This window comes from Vulpes lagopus, chromosome X, assembly GCF_018345385.1.
Source record: "Vulpes lagopus strain Blue_001 chromosome X, ASM1834538v1, whole genome shotgun sequence".
NCBI lineage: Eukaryota > Metazoa > Chordata > Mammalia > Carnivora > Canidae > Vulpes > Vulpes lagopus.
The window spans coordinates 70,895,983-70,922,086 of record NC_054848.1 but is presented as its reverse complement, the minus strand read 5'-3'; the positions used below and the strand labels follow the sequence as shown (position 1 = coordinate 70,922,086).

Genomic DNA, 26,104 nt, shown 5'->3' with positions numbered 1-26,104 from the left:
AAATGTTTTGGAGGGAGTGGGGTAAACAAGGCTACTCTTAGCAAAATCCTTTCACTCCCTGCCCTAAAATACAAGTCAAATGAAAGCCTTCCATGTGAAGCAATGCGGTCCTATGACCAAAGTATCATGAAAAATGTACCAGTGGCTTGTTTTCATTTTAGCTGCATTTTTGACAATTTATGGCCTGTAGAGACATTCCCTGTATCACATACTCAAGTAACAAATGTACTGTGTGTCATCTCTAAAGTCACGTTACTGGGATTGTATTCAAATAGCCTTTGCTTTGGGAGGTTTTCCTAATAGGAAAAATTGATTTGTAATTATTCATTTATACTCTCCTGCCCACTCCCAATTATTCCTATAAGCTGCACAATCAACTGATTTGAAATAAGTGAACAAAGAAACAATGTGCTTTAGAAAACATGACTGAAGCATTCACATCATTTAGAAGAGAAAAATCCCAGGAATAAAAGAGCTTGGGTCTACCTTAAAGCAGGAACTTCCCTGCAGAGAGAAATGGGAAGAAGCACATAATGCTACTGCAGCTGCAATATTTCTGAAGTAGGACACTCAGAAAACGGCACAAGCTATTCATGTTTTTAGAAACATTATGTTTAATTCCTCTGCAAAAGATTTAGCAGCTTAGTGGAAAGAAGCAGCACATGGAGGAAAAAAAAAAAACATGAAAGAAGAGTTAGCTTTGCAAGGAAATTTGCTTAAATTAATATTAGAAAGAAAATATTTCAGAAATGGTTCCCTCTAATAATCACATACCCTAAGTCTAAAATAAAAGGTCATAGCTAATTGGTACAAAAGTAGGTTTGGACACACAGGAAATCAAATTCTGTGAAGAATTCTACCCAACCACTATCCTTTTTATCTTCAACTAGGACATGTTCCACATGTTATAGAACCCAGAACAAAAGCCAAAAGAAGCCATACTTCAAAATTGAGCTTCTTTTCCAATTTTTTAAGAAAACTTTGCCATATTTAATGTTCATAGCCAAATCAACTAGGAGAACAAAACATATTTGATGGTCAAGAATGGAAATTAAGTAGTAGTTTAAAAAGTCATGCTTAATGCATAATAAAAATGCTTTCTTCACATGAGTTGATTAAAAATCATGATTGATAGGGGTGCCTGGGTGGCTCAGTTGGTTAAGTGCCTGCCTTTGGGTCAGGTCATGATCTCAGGATCCTGGAATCAAGTATTCCCCACCCCCCATCATGTCAGGCTTCCTGCCCTGTGTGGAGTCTGCTTCTCCCTCTGCTCCTCCCTCCCACTCATGCTCTCTCTCTCAAATAAATAAAATCTTTTAAAAAAAATCATGATTGATTAAAGATGATACTCTCCAAGGGCCATGCTTTGGTTTGGAAAAATAGATAAGTGTACACACTGCAGAGTCTCACTTTTGCTGGAGTTGGCCTCCAAGTTTAAAAAAAAAAAAAAGTGAATTAACAGAGTTGCATGTTTTCAAAACATTAGAGGAAAAATAACATCTCAGTTAGTTTATAACACAAGTGTTTTTAAAAAATATTTTGTTCTACATGTCTTAATAATAAAAGATTTCTCCTTAAAGTAGAAATTCATTATGACATATTACAGTAAAATCTAATATACTATTTGAATGAATTTGGAGAGACAATTTTTTTTAAAAGTACTAACCCTACTAAACTACCCTACTTATTGAAAATCCCAGACTTTTTCCTTTTCATTGAACATGTTTATACCTGTCAAGCTGTAATCAACTCCCCATTGTGGTCTGAGGAACTTTTATGAAAAGGTATTTTCCCCATCAATTTTTTTTCACAGTGTACATGTTCTGAGGGCAAAAATCAAATCATGTAGTTATTTCACAAATGTCTATATTAATTGATGAAATAATTTAAGTATACAAAAAGTTCATTGCTTAATACTTTTTTTTTTACTCACTACCAGAAGTATTTATAAATTCCAGCATTTATGACATCATAATCCTCAAAAGTCTGGGAACCAAGAGTCCATCCAGGAACTTTTTCTCTGTCCCTTTGAAATATCCTTCATTGATCTCTCCCTGATACCATGACCTGAACAATTTTACATAAAGTAAGAATTTATTAATTATTGTCAGTCTTGTTTTCCTAAAAGAGACAGAATGCTGAGACTAAAGTAACAGACTTCAAACAATGCTGACACAATTATATTTCCTTATTTTTTTCCATGAAGTTTTGCTTCCCCACAACTAATATGTGGAATATAAGATTGGGACAATGATGGTGGGAAACAATGTTTTAAGAGAGATAAAAAGATAAAACACAATTCTGACACAGCAGAAGGGGTGTGAGGAAAGTGGCATACAAAGGGCCTGGGACCACAAAGCATGGTAAGTAGGAAAAAAGTTAAGAAACTGGAAGCATGAGGATAATCTATAATGCATAGGATTTGTGTGGACAGCATTCAACTTGACCATAATTCTTTTTCAGTGCTTTGCATCTTCCTCTGCCAGGAAGTTCAAAATGAATCATGCAAAGTGATCAGTACTATTTGTGGTGACTGAAAAAAATATTCAAATGGTAAGATGTGATGTTTTTCTTCCCACTTGACTTTTCTAATCTAATTCTACCTGAATTCAACATTGAAAATATCCTCTAATAATTTCCCAGAAACTCGTTATGTTGTAACTTTATTTCTAAATTTAATTTCTGTATTGAACCATTATCCCAGTCACTATGGATGGTCATCCTCTTGGTGCCTTCATACTGTGGGTTTTCAGGACTATTAACTATACTTGTTTTAATGTTCTCTATAAGAACATGAGAGTTCATTTAATTTTGGATCATAAAATGAAAACACTGTATTACAAAAATTCTTTAAAAAGAACCTTTTCTTTTCAATTTAGGCATATTTGATGACAATTATCTGTTGATGACAATAAAATCCACAATTTGTACAAAACATAATCATCTTTTATTACCTTTGCTGCTTAAAATAGCATTGGTATAGACAACTGAAATGATGTCACAAATATGGCTAAAATAAACATTAGATTGTTCACAAAGTCTTACTGCTTATCCTTCTCGATACAAACTTCCCTTCATAGGTTAGCTCCAAATATTTAAAAATAATCAGTTCATTAGGAAACAAGATAGATATGTACACTTTTGACTTATAGTGATATATCTACTAAAATATAATAGCTACTATAACTTTCAATAAAGATGAAGTCCATACACAATAGTATAAACTTTCCAAACAATATGGAAATCATATCCTTCTTTTTGTGTTCTTCCATTTCTCAGCATCTGGACATACATTGACTTTCTAAAATCACTGCAGATTTGTGAATAATGTATGAAACTAAAAAAAAAAAAAAACAACCTGTTCTTTGCCCACAGAGTATTGTATTGCTTGCTATATACTACATCTATGCAAGATGAACAATAGAACAGACCAATAACCCTAAGAAATCTCAAGCTAAAACCTTTCCAAGTGGAAAGGGAAAATATCACCCAAGATTCTGGAAGTCCCTCAAATAGTTCAAATCCTTTGAATACTCATACATACTAGATAAAAACCTTAAACTTCAGAAGATCTGTTCTCCTAAGTAAATCTGTGAGAAGGCTGGAAAAGCAATTAATTAGTTACACTTATTCTAAAGAGATTCACTAACTCCTGGCTACTTCCCCTGTCTTATAGAGCATATTTACAAAGATGAGAAGATTTGTGAAACTTAAACAAAAGGCTCTGTTTTGTTTTTTTTGTTTTTTTTTGTTTTTTTTTTTTGTTTTGTATTTTCTCTAGTAGTATTTAGGAATTTTGCCCTTCAAGCATTAGGAGTAGAACAAATTGCAATTTGGGTTGAAAATGACAAAAAGGTGGCAGTCAAATGCAAAGCACAATGGATGTAAGAATAAGAGTAATGACATATAGTTATATTTTGTTTTTTACATTAAACTCAGATTTTTTTCTTTACTTGTCAAGCCTAAACATTACTAGTAGAAAGGTTATGTGAAAGTAACATGCATAGGACATTTCAGTTTTCCCATAAAATAGACTGAGTGTTAATGGAATTCCATTTACAGTGATGTAGAATGAAATTTTTATTTCTTTCATCTCCTAAATTTTTTTAAAGATTTTTCAAAATTTATTTATTCATGAGAGACACACAGCGAGAGGCAGAGACACAGGCAGAGGGAGAAGCAGGCTCCATGCAGGGAGCCAGATGTAGGACTCAATCCCAGGACCGGGACACACCCTGAGCCAAAGGCAGATACTCAACTGCTGAGCCACCCAGGCGTCTCTTATCTCCTAAATTTCAAACTTGATAGCTTCAGGTACAATATATTGAAAAGGATTTAATATAGATTCAATTTTTTGATAATTGTGAAGTTTTTAACAACCAGTTATCAAGCGCATGTAATATACTGAGTTATGTGCTAGGTGCTAAACATAAATCATAATCTTTTAATAGTGAAATTCAGTTGTAAGCTTTTTAGTATTTTAACACTTTGTATCATCTAATATCTTTAAAAGGGTTGACATTGAGCATAACCTTACAAGGTTTCCTGGAATAGGGGAAAATACCATATTAGGTTCAAGGTCTTATACCTTGTGTTTTGGCATATGCAAAAAATACTTATGAATAATAGAAAAACTTGAATCTCAAGAGTACTATGGATCTTAAGATACCCACTGCCTTTTTCCTTTCTCCTTTTACCTTCTACTCTTCTCATTTTAATGGACACAAGGAAATGAACTACCAGGAGTAAGGTTCAAATTGTAATACACAAGAAAGGTGTGTCCAAAGGTTTCATGAAAATTAAAAGATAGGTATAGGGAGTACGTTCATTTCCAGGTGAGTCTAGCTGCCTTTGGCCACTGAGGCAGCAGATGGAATTTGGCTGAACATTTTACAAATTCTTATCCCTGTTTAGGAAAATACACAATAATATACTCCTGAGTCCATATGAGAGAAATAAGCCCATAATCACAACCACCAATTAAAACAACTATTCCCTTTTCATTTTGAAAGCAATTAGTTTTTCAGAAATTTTAAGGTTCTTATTACAGTCTGATGAATACCTTGTCAGTTAATGTAGTTCATATTAGAGTGGTCTCATGCACCTGACATATAGGGTCTCAACCATTTTTGCCTGAATTGAGGGTTTGTAAATAAGCAGGTGGTTATGTGAGCTTAACTACCAACATTAGCATGTCCATAAGTTTTTGACATGAAATTGAAACTACCAAGAAAAATTTACTGCTGCATAATAATTGCTTGTCCTAACTTATCCCACATTGCAATATGTAAAGGAAGCCTGCTAAATTCATATTCTCATTTAAAAATCAACTGAAATTGACCTTATTCCTACTGGCCAGCAGAGATCACCAATAAAGAAATGTGCAGCAGAGCTGATTATATGGTGTAGGAGAAAAGACAAGCAAAAGTGATTGAAATTTCTATAGAGAACATCATCAATGCTTGCTTAGAACAATTTTGCATATAAATTGAGCATAAATGGTCTGTGCTCAATTGTTCTCTAGTTGTCAAAGAATAATCAAAGATAGACCACAGTGTAATCTTCTGTTTCCAGCTTTCCTAATGCAAACCTAGATCTTATTAATCAATACATGTGTATGTCCATGCCCAAAGCAAAATTTAATTTCCATAAATAAAAAGAAAACAAAATCCAAATTATGTAACTAATATAGGTATATACTTCATCATAAAATTCACATTTGGTGATGAAAAAAGAAGATACTAAATTAAATAATCTTAAAAATTAATAGTATTTTAGAACTCAATGCAACCTGGCTTCCATGCCTTTCTCACCCCAACTCCCTAAACACATTCCTAAAACTATTTTTACTAAAGTCATCAATGAATTCTTAATAGTTAAACCCAATGGATCCTTTCCAATCCTTATTTTATTGGTTCTCTTGGGTACATCTGATGCTATTTGGCACTTTCTCTTTGAAATGTTAATACCGAAGGCAGACATTCAACTGCTGAGCCACCCAGAGACACCTAACTCTGGGAAATGAACAAGGGGTAGTGGAAGGGGTGGTGGGCAGGGGGGTTGAGGTGACTCGGTGATGGGCATTGAGGGGGGCACTTGGCGGGATGAGCATTGCTATATGTTGGCAAACTGAACTCCAATAAAAAAAAAAGAAAAGTTAATACCACGATAGCTTTTTTTCTCCTCACTCCTTCATAATCAACTTCTTCATGTTCTTTTTCATGTGCTCCAGCGTCCAAGCTAGTTCCATAAATTGGTGGTTTTCAAATTTTGTGGCACATTAAAATCACCTGAATAACTTAAAACATACTATTGCCCAGGCTCTGACTCCATGGATTTGGATTTAATTGGTTGAGAGAGGAACCGGATGTGGGCTTGTTGGACCCTGGCTCATGGGTGCCAACGTGTCCCAGAGACTCAGACCCCAGACAGGCAGATGCAATTAGCAAGAGGGTTTATTGGACGTTTGCGCAAACGGGCTCTCTTCCTCTTCGGGAGCTCGTCCGGGATCCGAGACGCCCCAGGCTCAATCCTAAGACCGGTAGGAGGTAAGACCGAGCTCGCTAAATGTCATATCTGTCTCGTCCGTTTGTCTGACTGGCCGGGTCTGTGCCGGGTCTGTATTGTGCCTGCAGGACGCTGTACTCTGTATTCTGTATTTGGACCAGCGGGGGAGGCAGACGTGCCCGAGACCCCTGGTCCCCCTCCGGAGTCGGACTCCGGAGTGGTCTGGAAGAGGAACGGAGCCCCGGCACTCCCTCCTCTTCAGGGACGGTCGTTGTTGGCGACCGCTCCCATCTGAATCTGCCGCGCCAGTCCTGACATTCGTGTGTGTCTGTTCCTTCTTTGTCTTTCTGGTCCGCTCCGGAGTCGGACTCCGGAGTGGTCTGGAAGAGGTAGGGAGCCCGGCACTCCCTCCTCTTCAGGGAGGGTCGTTGTTGGCGACCGCTCCCGTCTGAATCCGCCGTGCCGGTCCTGTCATCTGTGTGCGTCTGTCTATTCTGTGTCTTTCTTCCTGTCCTCTTCCACCCCGCTCACCTCTTTTCTACACCCATGGGACAAACTGTAACCACCCCTTTAAGCCTCGCTCTAGATCACTGGAAAGAAGTCGCCGGCCGGGCACACAACCTTTCGGTCGAAGTCAGAAGACGAAGATGGGTCACCTTCTGCTCCTCAGAGTGGCCGACTCTCAACGTCGGGTGGCCCAGGAATGGAACTTTTAATATTGATATTATCTTGCAGGTGAAGGCCCCGGTCTCTCAGCCAGGACCCCATGGGCACCCTGATCAGCTCCTGCAGACTCTCCTCACCACGGAGGAGAGATAGCGCGTCTACAGAAAAACGTCCCCGGGGCGGATGGGAGGCCGACCCAGCTGCCTAATGAAATTGAGGACGTTTTCCCCTTGGTTCGCCCGACCTGGGACTACGACACTGCTGCTGGTAGGGAGCGGCTCCGTCTCTATCGCCAGGTACTCCTAGCGGGTCTCAGAGGGGCAGGGCGACGCCCCACCAATTTGGCAAAGGTACGTGCTATAGTGCAGGTTTTCTGGAAAGATTAATGGAAGGCTACCATATGTATACTTAGAGAGAGAGAGGAGAGAGAGAGAGAGACAAAATAAAAGAGATAAAGGAAACGCAATAAAGAACTGACTGGGATACTGGCCACCATAGTACAGGGCTCAGGGCAGAGTAAGTCAGGACAGAGTAAGGACCTGGGAGACAAGAAGACCACGGGTTGAACGAGACCAGTGTGCCTACTGCAAGGAAAAAGGACATTGGGTTAAAGATTGTCCAAAGAAGGGCCAAACGCAGGGACCTAAGAAGAAGCCCATTCCCGTACTGTCCCTAGAGGATGAAGATTAGGGATGTCAGGGCCAGGAGCCCCCCCCCCCCCAAGCCTCGGATAACCCTTAAAGTGGGGTCAACCAGTGACCTTCCTGGTTGCTACGGGAGCTCAACATTCAGTTTTAACTGAGGCAGAAGGACCCTTGAGCTCTATCTAGAAGATGCATTCTTTTGCCTAAAGTTAAGCTCTCAAAGCCAGCCTATTTTTGCCTTTAAATGGAAAGATCCTGAGACGGGATTCTCAGGACAACTCACTTGGACAAAGCTACCACAGGGATTCAAAAACTCCCCCACCTTGTTCAACGAAGCCTTGCATCAGGACTTGGCAGACTTCCGAGTTGGCCATCCGGACCTCGTTCTCCTGCAGTACGTGGATGATTTGCTCATAGCGGCTAAGACAGAACAGGATTGTGTAAAAGGTACGGGGGCCCTGCTCGAGAGACTGGGAGGACTGGGGTCTAGGGCCTCCGCCAAAAAGGCCCAAATAGGCCAGAGACGAGTGACCTATCTGGGATATCTCCTGGAAGGAGGCCAGAGGTGGCTGACGGAGGGCCGCAAAAAGGCTGTAGCCCTGATCCCAGCACCCACTGATGCCAGAGGGCTACGAGAGTTCCTCGGCAGTGCCGGGTTCTGCCGCCTCTGGGTACCTGGGTTTGCAGAGCTGGCGGCTCCCCTATATCCTCTCACGAAATCCAACACCCCCTACCACTGGGGAAAGGAGCAACAATTGGCTTGTGACAAAATAAAAAGGGCCTTATTGACCGCCCCTGCCCTGAGCCTCCCAGATGTAACCAAGCCATTTGCGCTATATGCTGATGAACACCAAGGAATAGCCAAAGGGGTCCTAACTCAGAAACTGGGACCCTGGAAAAGGCCCGTGGCATACTTTTCAAAAGAAAATTAGACAGAGTGGCTGCAGGATGGCCCCCATGTCTCCGAATAATAGTGGCTGTGGCAGTCCTGGTAAAAGACTCAGATAAGTTGGCCTTCAGCCAACCCCTCACTGTGGTGGCCCCCCCACGCCGTAGAGACAGTCATCCGCCAGCCCCCTGATCGATGGCTCTCAAACGCCCGGGTCACCCATTATCAGGCCATGTTACTGAATTCTGAGCGGATACGGTTTGGAACGGCTACATCTCTAAACCCGGCCACCTTGCTTCCAGAAACCGAGTCCCCCTCCCTAGTAATGCATGATTTCCACCAGATCCTAGCCGAGGTCCATGGCACCAGAGGGGGCTTGACGGACCAGCCTTTGCCAGATGCTGAAGCAACCTGGTACACCGAGGGGAGTAGCTTTCTACGAAATGGTGAACGTAAAGCTGGGGCGGCCGTGGTAGATAATTCACTGTCCGGGGCATCAGCGAGGCAACGACCCAGTAGCAGAGGGGAACAGGATGGCCGATGAAACAGCACGAGCCGCTGCACTAGGCCCACAGGAGGATGGACAGAAGCCTTCCCCACCAAACGAGAAACTGCCCAGGTGGTTGTCAAGAAAATCCTAGAAGAAATTTTCCCCTGGTTTGGACTGCCCAAGGTAATAGGGTCGGACAACGGCCCCGCCTTCGTCTCCCAGGTTAAGTCAGTTGGTGGCCAGATTACTGGGGATAAATTAAAAATTACATTGTGCATACAGACCCCAGAGCTCAGGGCAGGTAGAAAGAATAAATAGAACAATTAAAGAGACCCTAACCAAATTGACATTGGAGACTGGCACTAGAGACTGGGTCCAACTCCTCCCTATGGTTCTGTTCCGAGTCCGGAACACTCCCGCGCGCCATGGGCTAACTCCTTACGAGATTCTCTATGGAGGTCCCCCACCAGTGACGGACTTACTAGATTCTGCTATTGACCCTCTTGCTAACGCTCCCGGTTTACAGGACAGGCTAAAGGCGCTCCAGATTATCCAGCGCCAGATCTGGAAACCCCTTGCGGGGCTGTCTACCGCCCCGGAGACACAACCTGTTCCAGATCGGTGACTCCGTCTATGTCAGGAGACATCAGTCCAGGACGCTTGAGCCCCGCTGGAAGGGCCCATACACTGTACTACTGACCACCCCAACCGCCTTAAAGGTAGACGGCATTGCTGCTTGGGTCCACGCCTCACACGTCAAGCGCGCCCCATCAACGAGCACCGCTGACGCCAGCCAGGACGGACCGGGCGAGCCACTCCAATGGAAGCTCCACTGCACCCAAAACCCGCTCAAGATAAGACTTTCAAAAAATTGTTCAATGACAGTTGTTATATTCCTACCTCTCCTAGCGCTCTTTACCTCCGCCAAAGGTGACCCTCATGCCCTCAAAAGGTTAACCTGGCAGGTACTAACGTCTGGGGGTGACGAGGTCTGGTCTATAACTAAGACCGCCCCTGTGGGAACCTGGTGGCCTAACCTATATCCTGACCTATGCAAGCTAACCATAGGGGCCCCTAGGCCATGGGACCTAGAGGGATACTTCGACACCTCTAGAGCCCCTAACCGAGAAAGCCCTCCAGGGCGACTGGGATTAGACCCATGGGGAGGATGTGGCACGCCTGACAGAAGGGCCATGCTCAGCACTCTTCCCTTTTATGTCTGTCCTGGGTACCACAGAGATCGCAGGCTAAATCCCACCTGTGGAGGAGGGGAATACTTCTATTGTAAAAATTGGGGGTGCGAGACTAGGGAGACACAGGATGAGAGGCCCTCCTCCTCCTGGGATTACATCACTGTCAAGGCTAACTATACTCACCCGGGGTTACCAGGAACTCTGCAATACTACCGCCCCGATTTTAGGGACTGACTCTTACCTGGAGCCCCAGCCGGGAACTTGGTGGGCATGCAACAAAGGCCTCACCCCCTGTGTGTCAGCTAAGGTTCTAAATAGCTCAAACGACTTCTGTGTCATGGTGCAGATCATACCCAGGGTGTTCTATCACCCTGCTGAAACTCTAGAAAATCAGTATAATGAACATCCCACCCGTTTTTGGCGCGAACCTGTCTCCCTAACCCTAGCCGTTATGTTGGGACTAGGGGTCGCTACTGGGGTGGGTACTGGCGCAGCTGCTCTGATCCAGGGCTCACGATGTTATTTTGGAACTCCAGGCAGCTGTAGATGAGGATCTACGGGCACTAGAGCAGTCCGTTTCTAAGTTAGAACAGTCCCTCACCTCACTTTCAGAAGTAGGACTTCAAAACAGGAGAGGCTTGGATTTACTACTCCTGAAAGAGGGAGGCCTGTGTGCGGCCCTGGGAGAGGAATGCTGTTTCTATGCAGGCCATTCTGGAGTCATCAGAGACTCCATGGCCAAACTCAGGGATAGGCTAAATAAAAGACAAAGGGACCGGGAGGCCCAGCAGGGCTGGTTTGAAAGCTGGTTTAATCAGTCTTCCTGGTTAACCACCCTAATCTCTACCATTTTGGGCCCTCTAGTTATCCTGCTCCTGCTGCTAACTTTCGGCCCCTGAGTCCTCAACTGGCCGCTCCAGTTCATCCGAGAAAGATTGCTTATTACCCAAGCTCTGGTATTAACTCAGCAATGTCGGGCCCTCCAAACTGAAGAAATAAATGTTCCCTAAGATTTTAAGGTTAAAATCAGCCCAAACAAGAGGAGGGAATGAAGAAACCTCCCCCCTTGTAAGTAGGGCCAGCCCTAATCCAGAGGCAGCCCATCCAGGTGCCTTCCTGAAATTTTAGCAACTAAAAGCATTCTGTTTGTGATAAGAAAACCATTTCCCCCCACACCCTGATTGGAATGTCCCTGAATAGGTTCATGTTGACCCTCTGTGAAATCAATAACCTGAATGCTATGCAACTCCCGAGGTTCTTTTGTCTTTAAGCGGTTTTTTTTTTTCCTTTTGCCTTTAAAAGATACCTGTAATTGCTAATCGGGGCTCTCTTCCTCTTCGGAGGCGGAGAGCCCGTTTGCGCAAACGTCCAATAAACCCTCTTGCTAATTGCATCTGCCTGTCTGGGGTCTGAGTCTCTGGGGCGTCCGCCGGGACATGTTGGCACCCGTGAGCCAGGGTCCAACAGGCTATTTCTTAGAAATCTCTCAAAGCGATTCTAGTGTGTAGTCAGGGCTGAGAACCAGTACCACAAATGTTTGTTTTCTCCAGGGTTCTCTCTTTTGTTCCCTGCTCTATTTGTTTTTCCCAGATTATCTTTCCCATTCTTGTATTTTTAGCTGTGACCTGAACATTGATCAATTCTCTAAGATTCCTAGTGTTTACCTTGTAGCCATTGCCAAGAGGTAACCAAACTAACACACCTGAGAACACTAAGTGGCTTGCCTAAGGATTATTTGATTTGCTACTTCCTCACCACCTCTTTTCCTCATCTCAGGAAAATCACACATATAGACGCCTGGGTGGCTCAGCAGTTTAGCACCTGCCTTTAACCCAGGGCATGATCCTGGAGTCCAGGGATTGAGTCCCACATCGGGCTCCCAGCATGGAGCCTGCTTCTCCCTCTGCCTATGTCACTGTGTGTGTCTCTCATAAATAAATAAAACTTTTAAAGAAAAAGAAAATCACACATATACTATGACTCTTGACTTTCACCACTCGCAAACCAGTTAATTCTAAAGGTGACAAAGATTTCCTCTTTTTTTTTTTAAGATTTTTTTTTCTACTTCTTTATTCATGAGAGACACAAAGGAAGAGGCAGAGACATAGCCAGAGGGAGAAGCAGGCTTCCTGGGACTCAATCCCTGGACCCTGGGATCACACCCTGAACCGAGGGCAGATGCTCAAACACTGAGCCACCCAGGCATCCCAGTGACAAAGATTTTCTGAAGACAGTCTCATCCTTTTTGTCCCCTTCCCATGTCTCCCCCAGCTTCTACCCATTTAACTCAAGAATAACTTTCTTCAAACCCCAATCTATCCTTTCTTTCTATGATGCCACAAATGTCTTTCATTTTAACTTATGAGACTATTCTCTCTGCATTAGATGACTATGAATCACATATCACACAATAAATGAGAAAGTACTTTAACTTTGTAAAGCACTAGGCATGCTAAAGTGTTTTAACTACATCACATAGTATATTATATGCTCAATAAATACAACTGAATTAGGAGGGGAGAAGGCCACATATTTGTAAGTGATACTAGACATATTAATTTATGAATGGCAATTCCATTCAAGATCCTTGTAAGTGTCTAGAGTTTTGTGTCAGAATCTCTAGAAGAAACACAACTTGTCTTTTCATTCTGCTTTTCTTTCCTGCAAGCCTCAACATTTAAGGTACACAAGATATTCTTCATTTTTTAAAACCTTGCTCTTGACCTCCACTGTTTTACTGAAACTGCTTGGGGAAAGGTCAACTGTCACCTGCTAGTTGATGAAACCCAGTGGTCTATTTTCAGCCATCATTTTACTTGACTTCCTGCAGAATACAACCCTCCTAACTTTCTCCATTCTAAAATTCTCCCTCCCCTGAGTTTTCCAGGGGTCATTTTTTGCTGATTCTCTTCTTCCCTTTCTAACCATTTTTTTTCCCTAAGTATCCTTCTTGTTAATTCTTCTATTTTCCTTTTAAATACTGTAATTCCCATATACTCTATTCTTCGCCTATTTACCTTTCACTGGACATATTCTTCCTGAGTAATCCCAAGGTTTCTATAACCCTATAGATGCAGATGCCCTCAAATCTGTTCTTTCCAGCCTCAGCCCCTCTTGATTATGTGTCTGTGTGTGTATGTGTAGTTATGTAATCTTTTACTTAAAAACCTCTGCTGACTCTTTGTTGCAATAAACTTTCCATCATTGCCACTGTACCCTTTCCTATTTCTAATGTATATATTTGCCATTTCCTTTATCTGAAATGTTTATCCCTCCTATTCTCCTCCAAGTAAACTACTATTCATCCATCAAAATATAATTCAAATGCCACTTTTATTATGAAAAATTTCTTAAATTCTCTAGGCAGCTAGTTGCTCTTTCACCATTTTCTACATACATATATCATAGCATTTATATTGTATATACATTTGCCTTCTCCAGGAGGCTGTGAATACTTGAAGCCAACGCCCATACTTTATCCATTTTTCTACTCCAGGGCCCTAGCACGGTTGCCTGGCCCCTAGTATTTGATTAATAAGTGTCATTTGGATGAATGCCACATTTTTGTTTATTTGCTTGCATTATGTCATATTTTTACTAAATTTCAAATGCACATTAGAATATAATTACTCTACTACAGACAAAATGAGGTTTAGTTGGCTAGTCCAAGAATCTAACACTTACAAAATAGAAGACTGGGGATCCCCATGGGAAAGAATTCATTCTAAGGGAGAAAGAAGTAAGCAGCTTGGATGAATGACCACCTTGACCTAGTAATAATAACAAACAAACAAACAAACACAAAACTCCAACAGAACTTGGTCATCAAAAGATGAGGATGATACTGAGTGCAACATGGGATCTGTTATAGGGTTGTCTTTGGGCCTTGCAATATGGGACCAAATCCGAGAGAGATTAAGAGGGCTGTAATTTAAAACTGAAAGCTGTTTTTCTAAAAATGTAAGACTTTGAGGCATAAGTATTGCTGTTTGGTATACCGGTGAAGTGCCACACTAAAGGAAGAAAGAGATGTTTCCTCCCACTTTGCCACTGACCACTGTTAAACTCTGGCATCATGAAAGCATGAGAGTGCCTATTGCTATAGCAAACAGCAGGCATGGAAATGCATGGTATTGTGGGTGGAGGTAGAATAGTGATAAGTGACTGTGTTTGGGAAACGCCCACTGAGAACTTCCAGAAATGTTTCGGAGATCCTTATAGGCATTTGAGGTCCTGAATGTGTATGTGGAGACAACAGCCAGGAAAACTTGGCTTTTGTTATTTACAGGAGGTAGAGAGAGGCCTAGGAGAATGTGGGTTTGCAGTTTTGTTGTAAAGGTATTTCCCTTAATACTTAGTGGGGTTTTTTACCCTCTGTTTCCCCTCCCCCCCCCCGTTGTTTCTTATCCTTATCTGTTCTCAAATGGTAAATTAGAGCTTCTCATTTATATTGTTATCTTGCTGATCCATAAAACTATGGTTGTGCATCCCCTGAGTTTCTTTTTTTTTTTTCAAATTTATTTTTTCTTGGTTTCCCTGTGTAGTTCTAAAAGCAAATTACATTTATTCTGTTTCCTGGTTTCATTTCTTCATAATGCTTCTCTTGTGTATTTTTATTTTTTTAATGGTTGGAACTATATACCAAAATCTAGTAATAGCCAAAATACCTAAGTTAGATATCCATTGCTAAGAAGACTTTATATTTACTTGTAGTTGGCAAAGAATGAGGTTAAGTTGGTTGAGAGAGGAGAAACAAGTGCTAAGTATCCATAGCTATTCAGTAATGAAACATATATGGTACTGTGTATTTATATTTTAAGTGTGGTTTTGACTTCTGCAAAGTTTTTTTTACATGTGTTTCTTTTTCTTCCAAAGCTTACCTTTGATTTTACAATGACAAAGTCAGGAATAGTTATGGGTAATTCTTTCCAAAGTAGATTGTAAACATATGGAACATATTACCTTGAGTGCTAAGAAAGGCTGTAACAAACAGGGTCCAGAAAGATTCAGCAAAATTCATAGGTGATAGATCCATACTAGGTTATTAAGGAAATGTGAGATGGTCTTTTCACTCACCAGACTCCTAGAAAGCATAGTCCACATTCTAGGGACGCATAGCTGAGAGATGAAGGGGTAGGGAAAGTTACTCGAACTCCTGTGCTGCACGAGCACATGTTTCCCATCTCATTATAGCACAGATAAGATCACATTGCAATTTTATCACATGGCTTACATTCATGTTTTCCCAAAAAGTATGTGAGCTCTTTTTCTTAAGATTTTATTTATTTATTCATGACCTTTTTTTAAGATTTTATTTATTTATTCATGAGACACACACACACACAGAGAGAGAGAGAGAGAGAGAGAGAGATAGGCAGAGACATAGGCAGAGGGAGAAGCAGGCTTCATGCAGGGAGCCCGATGTGGGACTCAATCCCAGGACTCCAGGATCATGCCCTGAGTTGAAGGCAGACGCTTAACCAGGTGTCCCAATATGTGAGCTCCTTAAGGCAGGTGCCCTGATTGGTGGCACATCCTCAGTACCTAAGCCAGTACATGATACTCAGGAAGCATTGAATAAAACTGTTCAATTGTTGAATGAATACTATCAATCCCTGCAGCCTCACAATCTACTCACTGCTTAGTTCCTGCTTTTTGGCTCCCAGTTTCATCCAAATATTGAAAAGATGCTCTTAAAATGTTGATAGAAAATTCACAAATGGCAAATCATCAATGTTTATCCATTTTGATTCTACCATAGCATATGTCATTGTTGAAAATGCTCATCTTTTCTGCCTTCTTAATACTTCCCTCTTCTTTTGCTTCTAGAATAATGTTTTGATTCTCCTCCCACCTGCCCAACTACTCCTTGTCTATCTTCTTTGCTAGTTTTAGCCCCTAAGTGAAGGCATTTTCAAAGTTCTGTTTTAAGATCTCTTTTATCTGGATAATCACTCTAATAATCCCTTCCATTTCCACACTATAACCAGAAATCTCACAAACTCAACCATCTTGTGATGAAACTGACACCTATACTTCCAAGAAACTTCTGGAAAGCTTGACTTCAATGCTCTGTTGCCACTTTCAGTTTTATTCTCCCAAAACTTACTTTATCTTTCATCACCACTCCTTTTCCTGATCTTAATAGTTTTTACTCATAACCCAACTGTCTTTCTAGCTACTCAAACTCAGAATCCTATGATTATCTTTGACTCCTGACTTCCCCTCCTCCTCTTCTTCTAAATTATCTCCTTTCACTAAAATTTGATGGTGGAACCCTAATTCATCACTCATACTCCTGTAGATTAAATGTCTTAATAATATATAACTTTGATCATGTTCACCACTGCCTAAGAACTTTCAATATTTCCCCATTGCCTGATGAATTATATGCTAACACCTTAGTCTCTTATTCAAGCACTCTATGATGTGGCATCAATTTATTTTAAAAAAAAAATTATTGAAATTCAATTTAGTTAACATATAATGTATTATTAGTTTCAGGGGTAGAATTTGGTGATTCATCAGTTGCATATAACACCCACTGCTAATCAATCTACTTTTCCAGAATTATCTCCATACTTCTACACTTTATACAGCCTACTTTCTTACTAGGTGGACTATTTGTCATGCTCCCAAAATGCTTTGCACTTTCTTACTTTTGTATTTTTCTAATGACATTTCATTTGGCCACTATCCCTACCTGCAATTCCAACTGTTGAAATCCATACTCATCCTTAAAAATCTTTTCTGCCATGTCTTTTTCCGATATATACAATAAAACATATTTCCTTCCTCTAAGCTCACAATGTATATTATTAAAAGCTCTTGTATAGTATCTATTATTTTCTGCTTTATTCTGCAATCTTTCTGTACTATTTATCTTTCCCACAAGACATAAGGGTCTTATAACTAAGAAAATCATAATTATTTCTGCATTCTTCCCTCATGTGTAGCATAGTATCTTTCACAGAACAGATGTACAATAAATTAATGAATGTTAAGGGGCTCATTTCCTAATCTCTGTGTTTGGTATTAGCAAAGTTTATAATCTGGGTTGATATTCAGCCAGTATGTATTAGTACCACCATAGGGACTACTTATTGCCTCTGTTCATTCTGACTGGTTGAAGACTATGCTATACTAGTTATCAGTATTTTTTTCAATAGCACTCCTTACATAATAGACTCCTTTGAAATGTCTTTTGGGGCCCTTACTTCAAACAACACTCTCAGTATTTGGAATATAGGCAGTATTTGGGAGCTCTGAGTTTCCTAATTTGGTAGATCCTGAGGAGGGGACATAGACTCAGTGTGAAAGTTATATAATTTAGGCAACTAATCATACCATTTACTAACAGTTTGATTTTCTAATGAAGAATATAAATCATCTCATTTTATTTAAATATGGAAATAAAAACACTGCAATTAAAAGCACAATTGTAGAGCTCTGTATTTTACATACCATAATTTCCACCTGTAAGCAGTAAGAATGGAGATGGCAAGCAGAGCAGTACATCTTCAATGTTTGTGGCTGACTCTGATTTCAGATTTTTTGACTATTTGCTCTTATTTTACTTTGCTTGATAAAACTAGCCTTCTTTCTTTATTCATTTATTTTAAAGATATTTATTAATTAATGAGAGACAGGGAGGCAGAGACATAGGCGGAGGGAGAAGCAGGCTCCTCACAGAGAGCCCAATGTGAGATTTGATCCCAGAACCCCAGGATCATGCCCTAAGCTAAAGACAGATGCTTAACTGCTGAGACACCCAGGCATCCCCAAAATAGCCTTCTTTATAATTTGATTTTTCTGCTTCTATCGCATCATGTTAAAGTAGAGGTTATTGGAAAGTAGTAAGGATGCTAGTGTTGATCAGGGAGAATATAACAATATAAAGTCAATGGGGCATTGAAAAAGAACCAAAAAAGTACCTAAGAAAGTGAATCAAAAGGAGGCCAGCAGGAAAATATCTAGTTAGAAGAGTTAGAAAAACAAGGAGAAAATCTGGGAAAATTCCCAGTTCTGTTGCTTCCAGGAAGAGGTAAGCAAATAGGGCAGTTTTTGGCAGACTTGTCAACTCTATGCCTGCCTCCGCCTCTCCCTCACTTGAACTCTGATGCTCAAGATGCTTTACCAATAGTTGCTACCATCTGCTTCTAGTTTCTTTTTACCTCTGGACACTTACATTGGCTGCTGTCACTTGGAATGACTGCCAGAACAACACGGGTTGATATTTTTGACCCTGTGTGTTCATGGACGCACTCCAGCTACAAACCAATGGAAGTTTCAATTTAGATTACTTGGAATCAATACTATAAAATTATGCAGTTTGTAAATCTATTCTTGGTGTTTCACAATTGATACTATATTCCCTTAAGTACCAAGCTCACAGAAACACCATGAGATGATCTCTCTCTTTCTCAGTACAATCTTTCTAGAGTCAGTATGAGATGTGAGCCTAATCAGACAGGGGCCTTAGCAAATGTATTCTAAAAATAAACAGCCTAGAAAGATGATGGCAGTTCTTTTATGGCACAGAATAATATGCTTTTACTTAACAGCTGCTTAACAGAGAACTGAATTGATAGAGAAATTATTTCAGTTTGCTTTTCACTGTTAATACTCTGATAGTTCAAGAAAGAACAGTGAAGGTTTCTATTCTCTTAGGACTTGAAAGGGGTCTCTGATAGCATGGTAAAACATTCTTATTTTACAGATAAAGACTGAGGGTAGATGAAATGGCTGCTGCATAGTTACAGATTAGTAATGCTCCTAATATTCTGCTACACAGCAATGCAATATGAATACACAAATAGTTTGCTTTTCTTTCCTCCAGTCTTGTACTCTTTTTGTAGGTCATCTCTAATGTCTTCATATCCATCAAAATTCACTCAAATGTAAAAAAGATGAAGATAACTTATATTGTCCTCTGCCATGAATTTTGTCATTGCCAAAAACCTTCCTGGACAACTGTACTGGGCTCCATTTCTTTCACTGGTTTGTTGGAGTACAATGGTTTAAAGAGCTAACCACTTTCTATTCGGCTGATTATATATTAGTTTCCAGTCCAAATACAAAATATGTGTTGAATTGTAGACAAATCTCCTTAATCCGAGTAGAATTTACATATTTACTACTAACTTTCCTTTTTTCATTTACTTTTCCATATAGCTCCATAGCCATGAAGAGGACTTTTAAAATCAATACCTAATTTCTTCCTCTTCACTTAAGATATAAACTAAAAATATCGAAATTTCCTTATAGGAGGTGGATAGCTCAGCTACCCGGATTATTCTGAGAGGAAACATTATTTACCACAGCCACAGGGTACAAACAGAGAACCTTTTTTTTTTTTTTAATTTACTCAGGAGAGACAGAGAGAGAGAGAGAGAGAGAGAGGCAGAGACACAGGCAGAGGGAGAAACAGGCTCCATGCAGGGAGCTGGACGTGGGACTGGATCCCGGGTCTCCAGGATCGGATCATGCCCTGGACTGAAGGTGGCGCTAAACCGCTGAGCCACCGGGGCTGCCCAAACAGACAACTTTCTAATATGACTGTGCCTCTCCTCTCTTTATTAACATGGAGAATGGAGAATGGATTGTACTACAAAGCCAAAATGACCTCTCGAAAGAAGCATTATTTCAGTTTCGTTACCTGTAAATAGCTAATGTGACATCCCTAGGGCCAATTACTTTTAACGCTTTATTAACATTTATGGCTTTAAACCATGTTCCACCCAAACTACATGTGCATAAAACAATTAAAATATTTAATATTAAACACAGCAGGAGTCCTTATTTCTGAATTTTTTTGGCAACGCCTAGAGTTATTTGAAGATACCTTTACCAAATTGAAAATTGCGATCACATAGACATAGATGCCTGTTGAGACTTAACACATGAACTAAAATCGACTATTAAAAAAAAATTCATGGAGAATGGAATGTTTTTTGGGGGTGTTATTTGTCTATGAACATTCACATTTTATAATACCATGTAAGGTGGAACGAGTTTTACCTGAATTCCTTGGAATCCGCTTTCTGCGGTCTCGGAACGCTGCACCTGATTGTAGGGCTTCTAGAAGATTATCCATCACACCAGTCTCATCACCCTCTGGAGGGAGCGAGAAATCAGAATTAATCTTGGAGCAATTAAAGTTAAACTATAGAAAAATAAAGGTAAAAACTTCTGTCAGATTTACATAATATCCCTAAATTAAAGACATATATCTGTTTAAACATAATGAACCCTGTCAGTTTCTGGTACCACAGGCTACTTTGCTTATTATGCAGTATTAAGCAAAATTCATGCCAATCCCACTGTTCTATTTAAGGACCTTGTCTTTTGTATTACTGATGACATGCTCAGTATACAAATAAACAGTATCTGATGGACTACTGCTGCTTTCCAGTTAAGATTAAGATATTCCTAAACAAGAAACCAATGACCTAGCTTAATGCAATCAATGTGCAGGGCGTGATTTGAGGAAGTATAGTTACACAAGGTTAAATACTGATTGTATTAATATCTTCAGCATTCAACCATCATCTGCGATGATCTGAAAAGACACTATTTGCAAAAACAAATTTGCATTCAATTCCTACCGAATCCATATCCTTTACCCATTTCAAAATGCTGACATTATAGAAGGAGCAGGTGACATCATTTGAAAGGCCACATTTTACATTTGAGAGACATTAGCCAGAGTCTCATCATCCCTTTTGGAATGCTGTTGTGTTTCTAATTTTTCCTATGGGAAAGAACTATTAAGATTCCATGAGCAGAGTATTCAAAAGATGTACATAGAAATTCCTAATGCAAATGCATTTAAAACATTTTACCCTACTCTTATTTTTTACAATTCTGGCCATCAAAAACACTTTCAAGATTTGTTAGAACATTTGTTTCAAGGTATTTACTGCCAGAAACCCTACTACACTGTGGGTAATCCACAGCAAACTGAGAATGAGAACCATCTTCTCATCTGGCCTAGCTGATGATAAAAAAGGACCCTAACTAAGTAGTTAATTTGAGTCGTAGCTAAATGTGTGGATCTTGGGTAGAAGACATTTGCAGGCAGAGTGGTTAAGAGAAGAAGAAGGCAGGAGGGAAGGAGAAGAAACTTTCTGATGCTGTTCTAAAGTTAAATTTAAATCCTACTTTGCTTAAAGAATAACTAGGGGGTATCAAATCACACACAAGAAAAATATTCTCCTACAGGGCAAGAACAAGCTAAAACCTCTTTTGATTATGCCCTTTATTTGACTTGAGATTTCTTCAATGTTACATCAATCATTTTTTCTTTTAAAATGAATTCTCCGGAGAAGGACAAACATTATATGGTCTCATTCATTTGAGGAATATAAAAAATAGTGAAAGGGTTTAAAGGGGAAAGGAGAGAAAATGAGTGGGAAATATCAGAGAGGGTGACAGAACATGAAAGACACCTAACTCTGGGAAACGAACAAGGGGTAGTGGAAAGGGAGGTTGGGGTGACTGGGTGACGGGCCCTGAGGGGTACACTTGATGGGATGAGCACTGGGTGTTATGCTATATGTTGGCAAATTGAACTCCAATAAAAAATAATTTAAAAAATTTTTAAAAAATTAAGCTGTCTTCAAAAAATTAAAAATAAATAAAAAATAAATTAAAGGGGTGATATCTGGCACACAGCAAGTGCTCAATAAAATAGACAAACAAACAAACAAATAATAAAATGGATTCTCTAGAACATGATATTAAATAAAAAACAAAAGGAAGCACAGAGGTTCTCAGGTCCAAAATTTGGCAAAAAAAAAGGGGGGGACAAATAAAAGTGGAACCCCAATTGATGAGGGAACAGGGCTAGCTGCACAAAGCACAGCTGATACCCCACAAGCCACCCCCACCCAGGGTGGGATATGTGTGACATTCTTCAGTAAGTTTCCAATTGTCTTAATGTTAATGCCTTGCTAGAGGGAAAAGCAATCTTTAACTTGACAATGGCAATGCCTTCAGTGTCTTATAGGTCCTCCTTAGTATGTGAAAAAAAAATCTCCCTTTTGATCTTTTGAAATCTTCCTTTTTGCTTACTTCCCTCAACTCTACAAGTATATAGTCAGCCACCCCTCACAGGCCGTGGGCAGCAGCTCTTCCTGCCCACAGGCCCTGTCCCCATGCTTTAATAAAACCACCATTTTGCACCAAAGACGTCTCAAAAATTCTTTCTTGGTCGTCGGCTCTGGACTTCACCTATATTTCAAAACCTCATCACAATGACTAACCAGGAATGTGGGATTATGCACATTTAGGAATATTAAAGCTGAAGACAAATCTGAATGATCACCTGCCCTCTACCATAGAAAGAAAAGAGGAACTGAAAATAGTTTGGCATGGCTAGAATGTACAGGTGAAGAACCACCAGCCCCCCCCCCCCCGCCCCCCGCCCCTGTAAGTAGGATCAGCCCTAATCCAGAGGCAGCCCATCCAGGTGCCTTCCTGAAGTTTTACCAACAAAAAGCATTCTGTTTGTGATAAGAAAACCATTTCCCCCCACGCCCTGATTGGAATGTCCCTGAATAGGTTCATGTTGACCTTCTGAGAAATTGATAACCTGAATGCTATGCGACTCCCCCAGTTCTTTTGTCTTAAAGCGGTTTTTTTCTTTTGCCTTTAAAAGATACCTGTAATTGCTAATCAGGGCTCTCTTCCTCCTCGGAGGCGGAGAGCCCATTTGCGCAAACGTCCAATAAACCCTCTTGCTAGGGATCCCTGGGTGGCGCAGTGGTTTAGCGCCTGCCTTTGGCCCAGGGCGCGATCCTGGAGACCCGGGATCGAATCCCACATCAGGCTCCCGGTGCATGGAGCCTGCTTCTCCCTCTGCCTGTGTCTCTGCCTCTCTCTCTCTCTCACTGTGTGCCTATCATAAATAAATAAAAATTAAAAAAAAAAAAAAATTTAAAAAAAAAAAAAAAAAACCCTCTTGCTAATTGCATCTGCCTGTCTGGGGTCTGAGTCTCTGGGGGGTCCACCGGGACACGTTGGCACCCGTGAGCCCGGGTCCAACACAGGGAGAATTAAATTTTATGCAGTAAGCACTTTACATTTGTTGTATCTTTTAATCCAACAACACATTGTATAGGTATTATCTCTGTTTTTCAGCTGGTGATACTGAAATTTAAAATTTAAGCATCTTGATCCAGATCACACAGCTGGCATGTGGAGGGGCCCACCTATGAGTCCAGGTCAATCTGACACCTGGACCAGCCCTTTTTGCCTGCAGCTAGCAGAAGACAAAATTGACTAGGCATATGGTGACCAGATGATAAAAGATTATAATTCTGATATGAGTTTGAGCACTATCCTCCCCCCCTTTTTTTAAAAAAAAGATTTTACTTGTTTATTCATGAGAGACGCAGAGACACAGGCAGAGGGGGAAGCAGGCTCCATGTGGGGAACCCAACATGGGACTCAATCTGGGACTCCAGGATCACACCCCTGGTGGAAGGCAGGCGCTTAACCGCTGAGCCACCAGAGATCCCGGAGCACTTTCCCTTAAGTCAAAACTCTACAATAAATACATAATGCAGGCCAAAAATGTGAGCTGCATAAATAATTTTAAACTTTCTAGTAGCCATATTTTTAAAAAATTAAAAACAGATGAAATTTATTTTCATATATTAAGTACATGTTTAACTCACTATATAAAAAAAAATTTAGTCTTTTTTTTTTTTTCTCAAATTAAGTCTCAGAAATCTAGCATGTTTTTAATTTAGCACAATTCACTTCAGATTAGCTTCATTTCAAGTGCTCATTACCTGTATGTGGCCATGGCTACTGTATTGGGAAATACAGCTACAAGCAATGGGAAGTGATTTGATAAGACTTTCATTTTAGAAAGACTTGTTGGACTGAAGAAACCTCCCCCCTTGTAAGTAGGGCCAGCCCTAATCCAGAGGCAGCCCATCCAGGCGTCTTCCTGAAATTTTAGCAACTAAAAGCATTCTGTTTACAATAAGAAAACCATTTCCCCCCACACCCTGATTGGAATGTCCCTGAATAGGTTCATGTTGACCCTCTGTGAAATCAATAACCTGAATGCTATGCGACTCCCGAGGTTCTTTTGTCTTTAAGCGGTTTTTTTTTCCTTTTGCCTTTAAAAGATACCTGTAATTGCTAATCGGGGCTCTCTTCCTCTTCGGAGGCGGAGAGCCCGTTTGCGCAAACGTCCAATAAACCCTCTTGCTAATTGCATCTGCCTGTCTGGGGTCTGAGTCTCTGGGGCGTCCGCCGGGACACGTTGGCACCCGTGAGCCAGGGTCCAACAGTATAACTGAATTTCATGCATCCTTATAAAAATAGTCATTACAGGGACTATGTAGAAAAATAAATATATGTATAAAAGTGAAAAAAGACTACTAAACATTATATATTTATGATTTTATATAAATTATATGCAGTATTAAATTTTAATACATTAAAGAAATTATGGGCAGCCCCAGTGGCTCAGCGGTTTAGCGCCACCTTCGGCCCAGGGCGTGATCCTTGAGACCCGGGATCGTGTCCCAAGTCAGGCTCCCTGCATGGAGCCTGCTTCTCCCTCTGCCTGTGTCTCTGCCTCTCCCTCTCTCTGTCTCTCAAGACTAAATAAAATAAAATTTTAAAAAAAGAAAAAATTACATTAAAGAAATTATAACATAATGACATGGATGCCATTTCATTTAAATTCTTGAATGTCATTATATTATGCATATACTAAAAATGGAACAAATACAATTTATAGGAATTAAAAATGAATTCCTTTGCTTAATTAATGGCTGCCATCTGCCAGCACTTATCAAAATATTATGCTAGACCACTTTTTCTAAACCGTTTTTTTTTCCATAAGTTTCCCCTTCCCCCTGAGGATCCTTTTCAGACATTTTTTTCCTAATCCCCCCACCATTAAAATTTAATGCAATAGATGTACTGCATATCCATTCATATAGTGTGGTCTTTTGGAGGGCCACAAACAATTGTAATATCTAAGATTCTTCTCTGCCCACCTCCCTAAGAACCAATATTCATCCCCTTGGGGGATGATACTGACCCTGCTGAGAACGTATGTACTAGATGGTTCTGTTAAAAAAGAAAGGCCAGGTCTTTGTAAATATCACTGATGTTTTAAAGGAAAGAAATATAGGTTTCAGTTCACCATTACTTTATCATTTGCTCCATAACTTTTCAAGAGTGGAGAGATTTTCATAAAATATCTAACCTGAAAGGATGAAGGTTTTTATAAATATATCTTAGAATTATTCTATATTTCACTTATTCCTAAAACAAGATGGAAGGCAAGATGATCATTTGAAAGATAGGTTTCATTTTAAATGAATTTAAGTGAAATTTGTTATGTGATTGAATTGTGTGAGACTGACAATTCACTTAGAATTTGCAAGTTCATAGAACCATTAATTCTTATTTAGATGTGATTTGTAATGAGTAGCTGTTATTATTTTCTATTTTTTGATCTATGAGGTCAAACTCAGGGGAAAAATGTCTTTTTTTCATTGAAAAGGAAAACAGTTTTATTGAATTGCATAGAAAACTGTTTTCTCACATCTTACAAAATTTATTTTACTGAGTGAAAGAAAATGGAGGAAAAAATTGGTAATTTTTTTAAGGCCTTAAATGATAATATATGGGCATGTCTGGGAAGTAACAATTCAGAGGCAACTTTCTAATATTTCATCCT

The 26,104-nt window shown here is 40.2% G+C and overlaps 1 protein-coding gene across 5 annotated transcripts in view; it reads right to left on the bottom strand.

Moving 5' to 3' along the window:
• The window catches only part of DIAPH2 (diaphanous related formin 2), a 1,156,455-nt gene that overhangs the window by 165,106 nt on the left and 965,245 nt on the right, over nt 1-26,104 (bottom strand). For all 5 annotated transcript variants that reach the window (XM_041741554.1, XM_041741555.1, XM_041741551.1 and 2 more), the window contains one exon: nt 20,410-20,505. In XM_041741554.1, the coding sequence (XP_041597488.1) occupies nt 20,410-20,505 (96 nt within the window). The remainder of the gene's footprint in view (nt 1-20,409; nt 20,506-26,104) is intronic.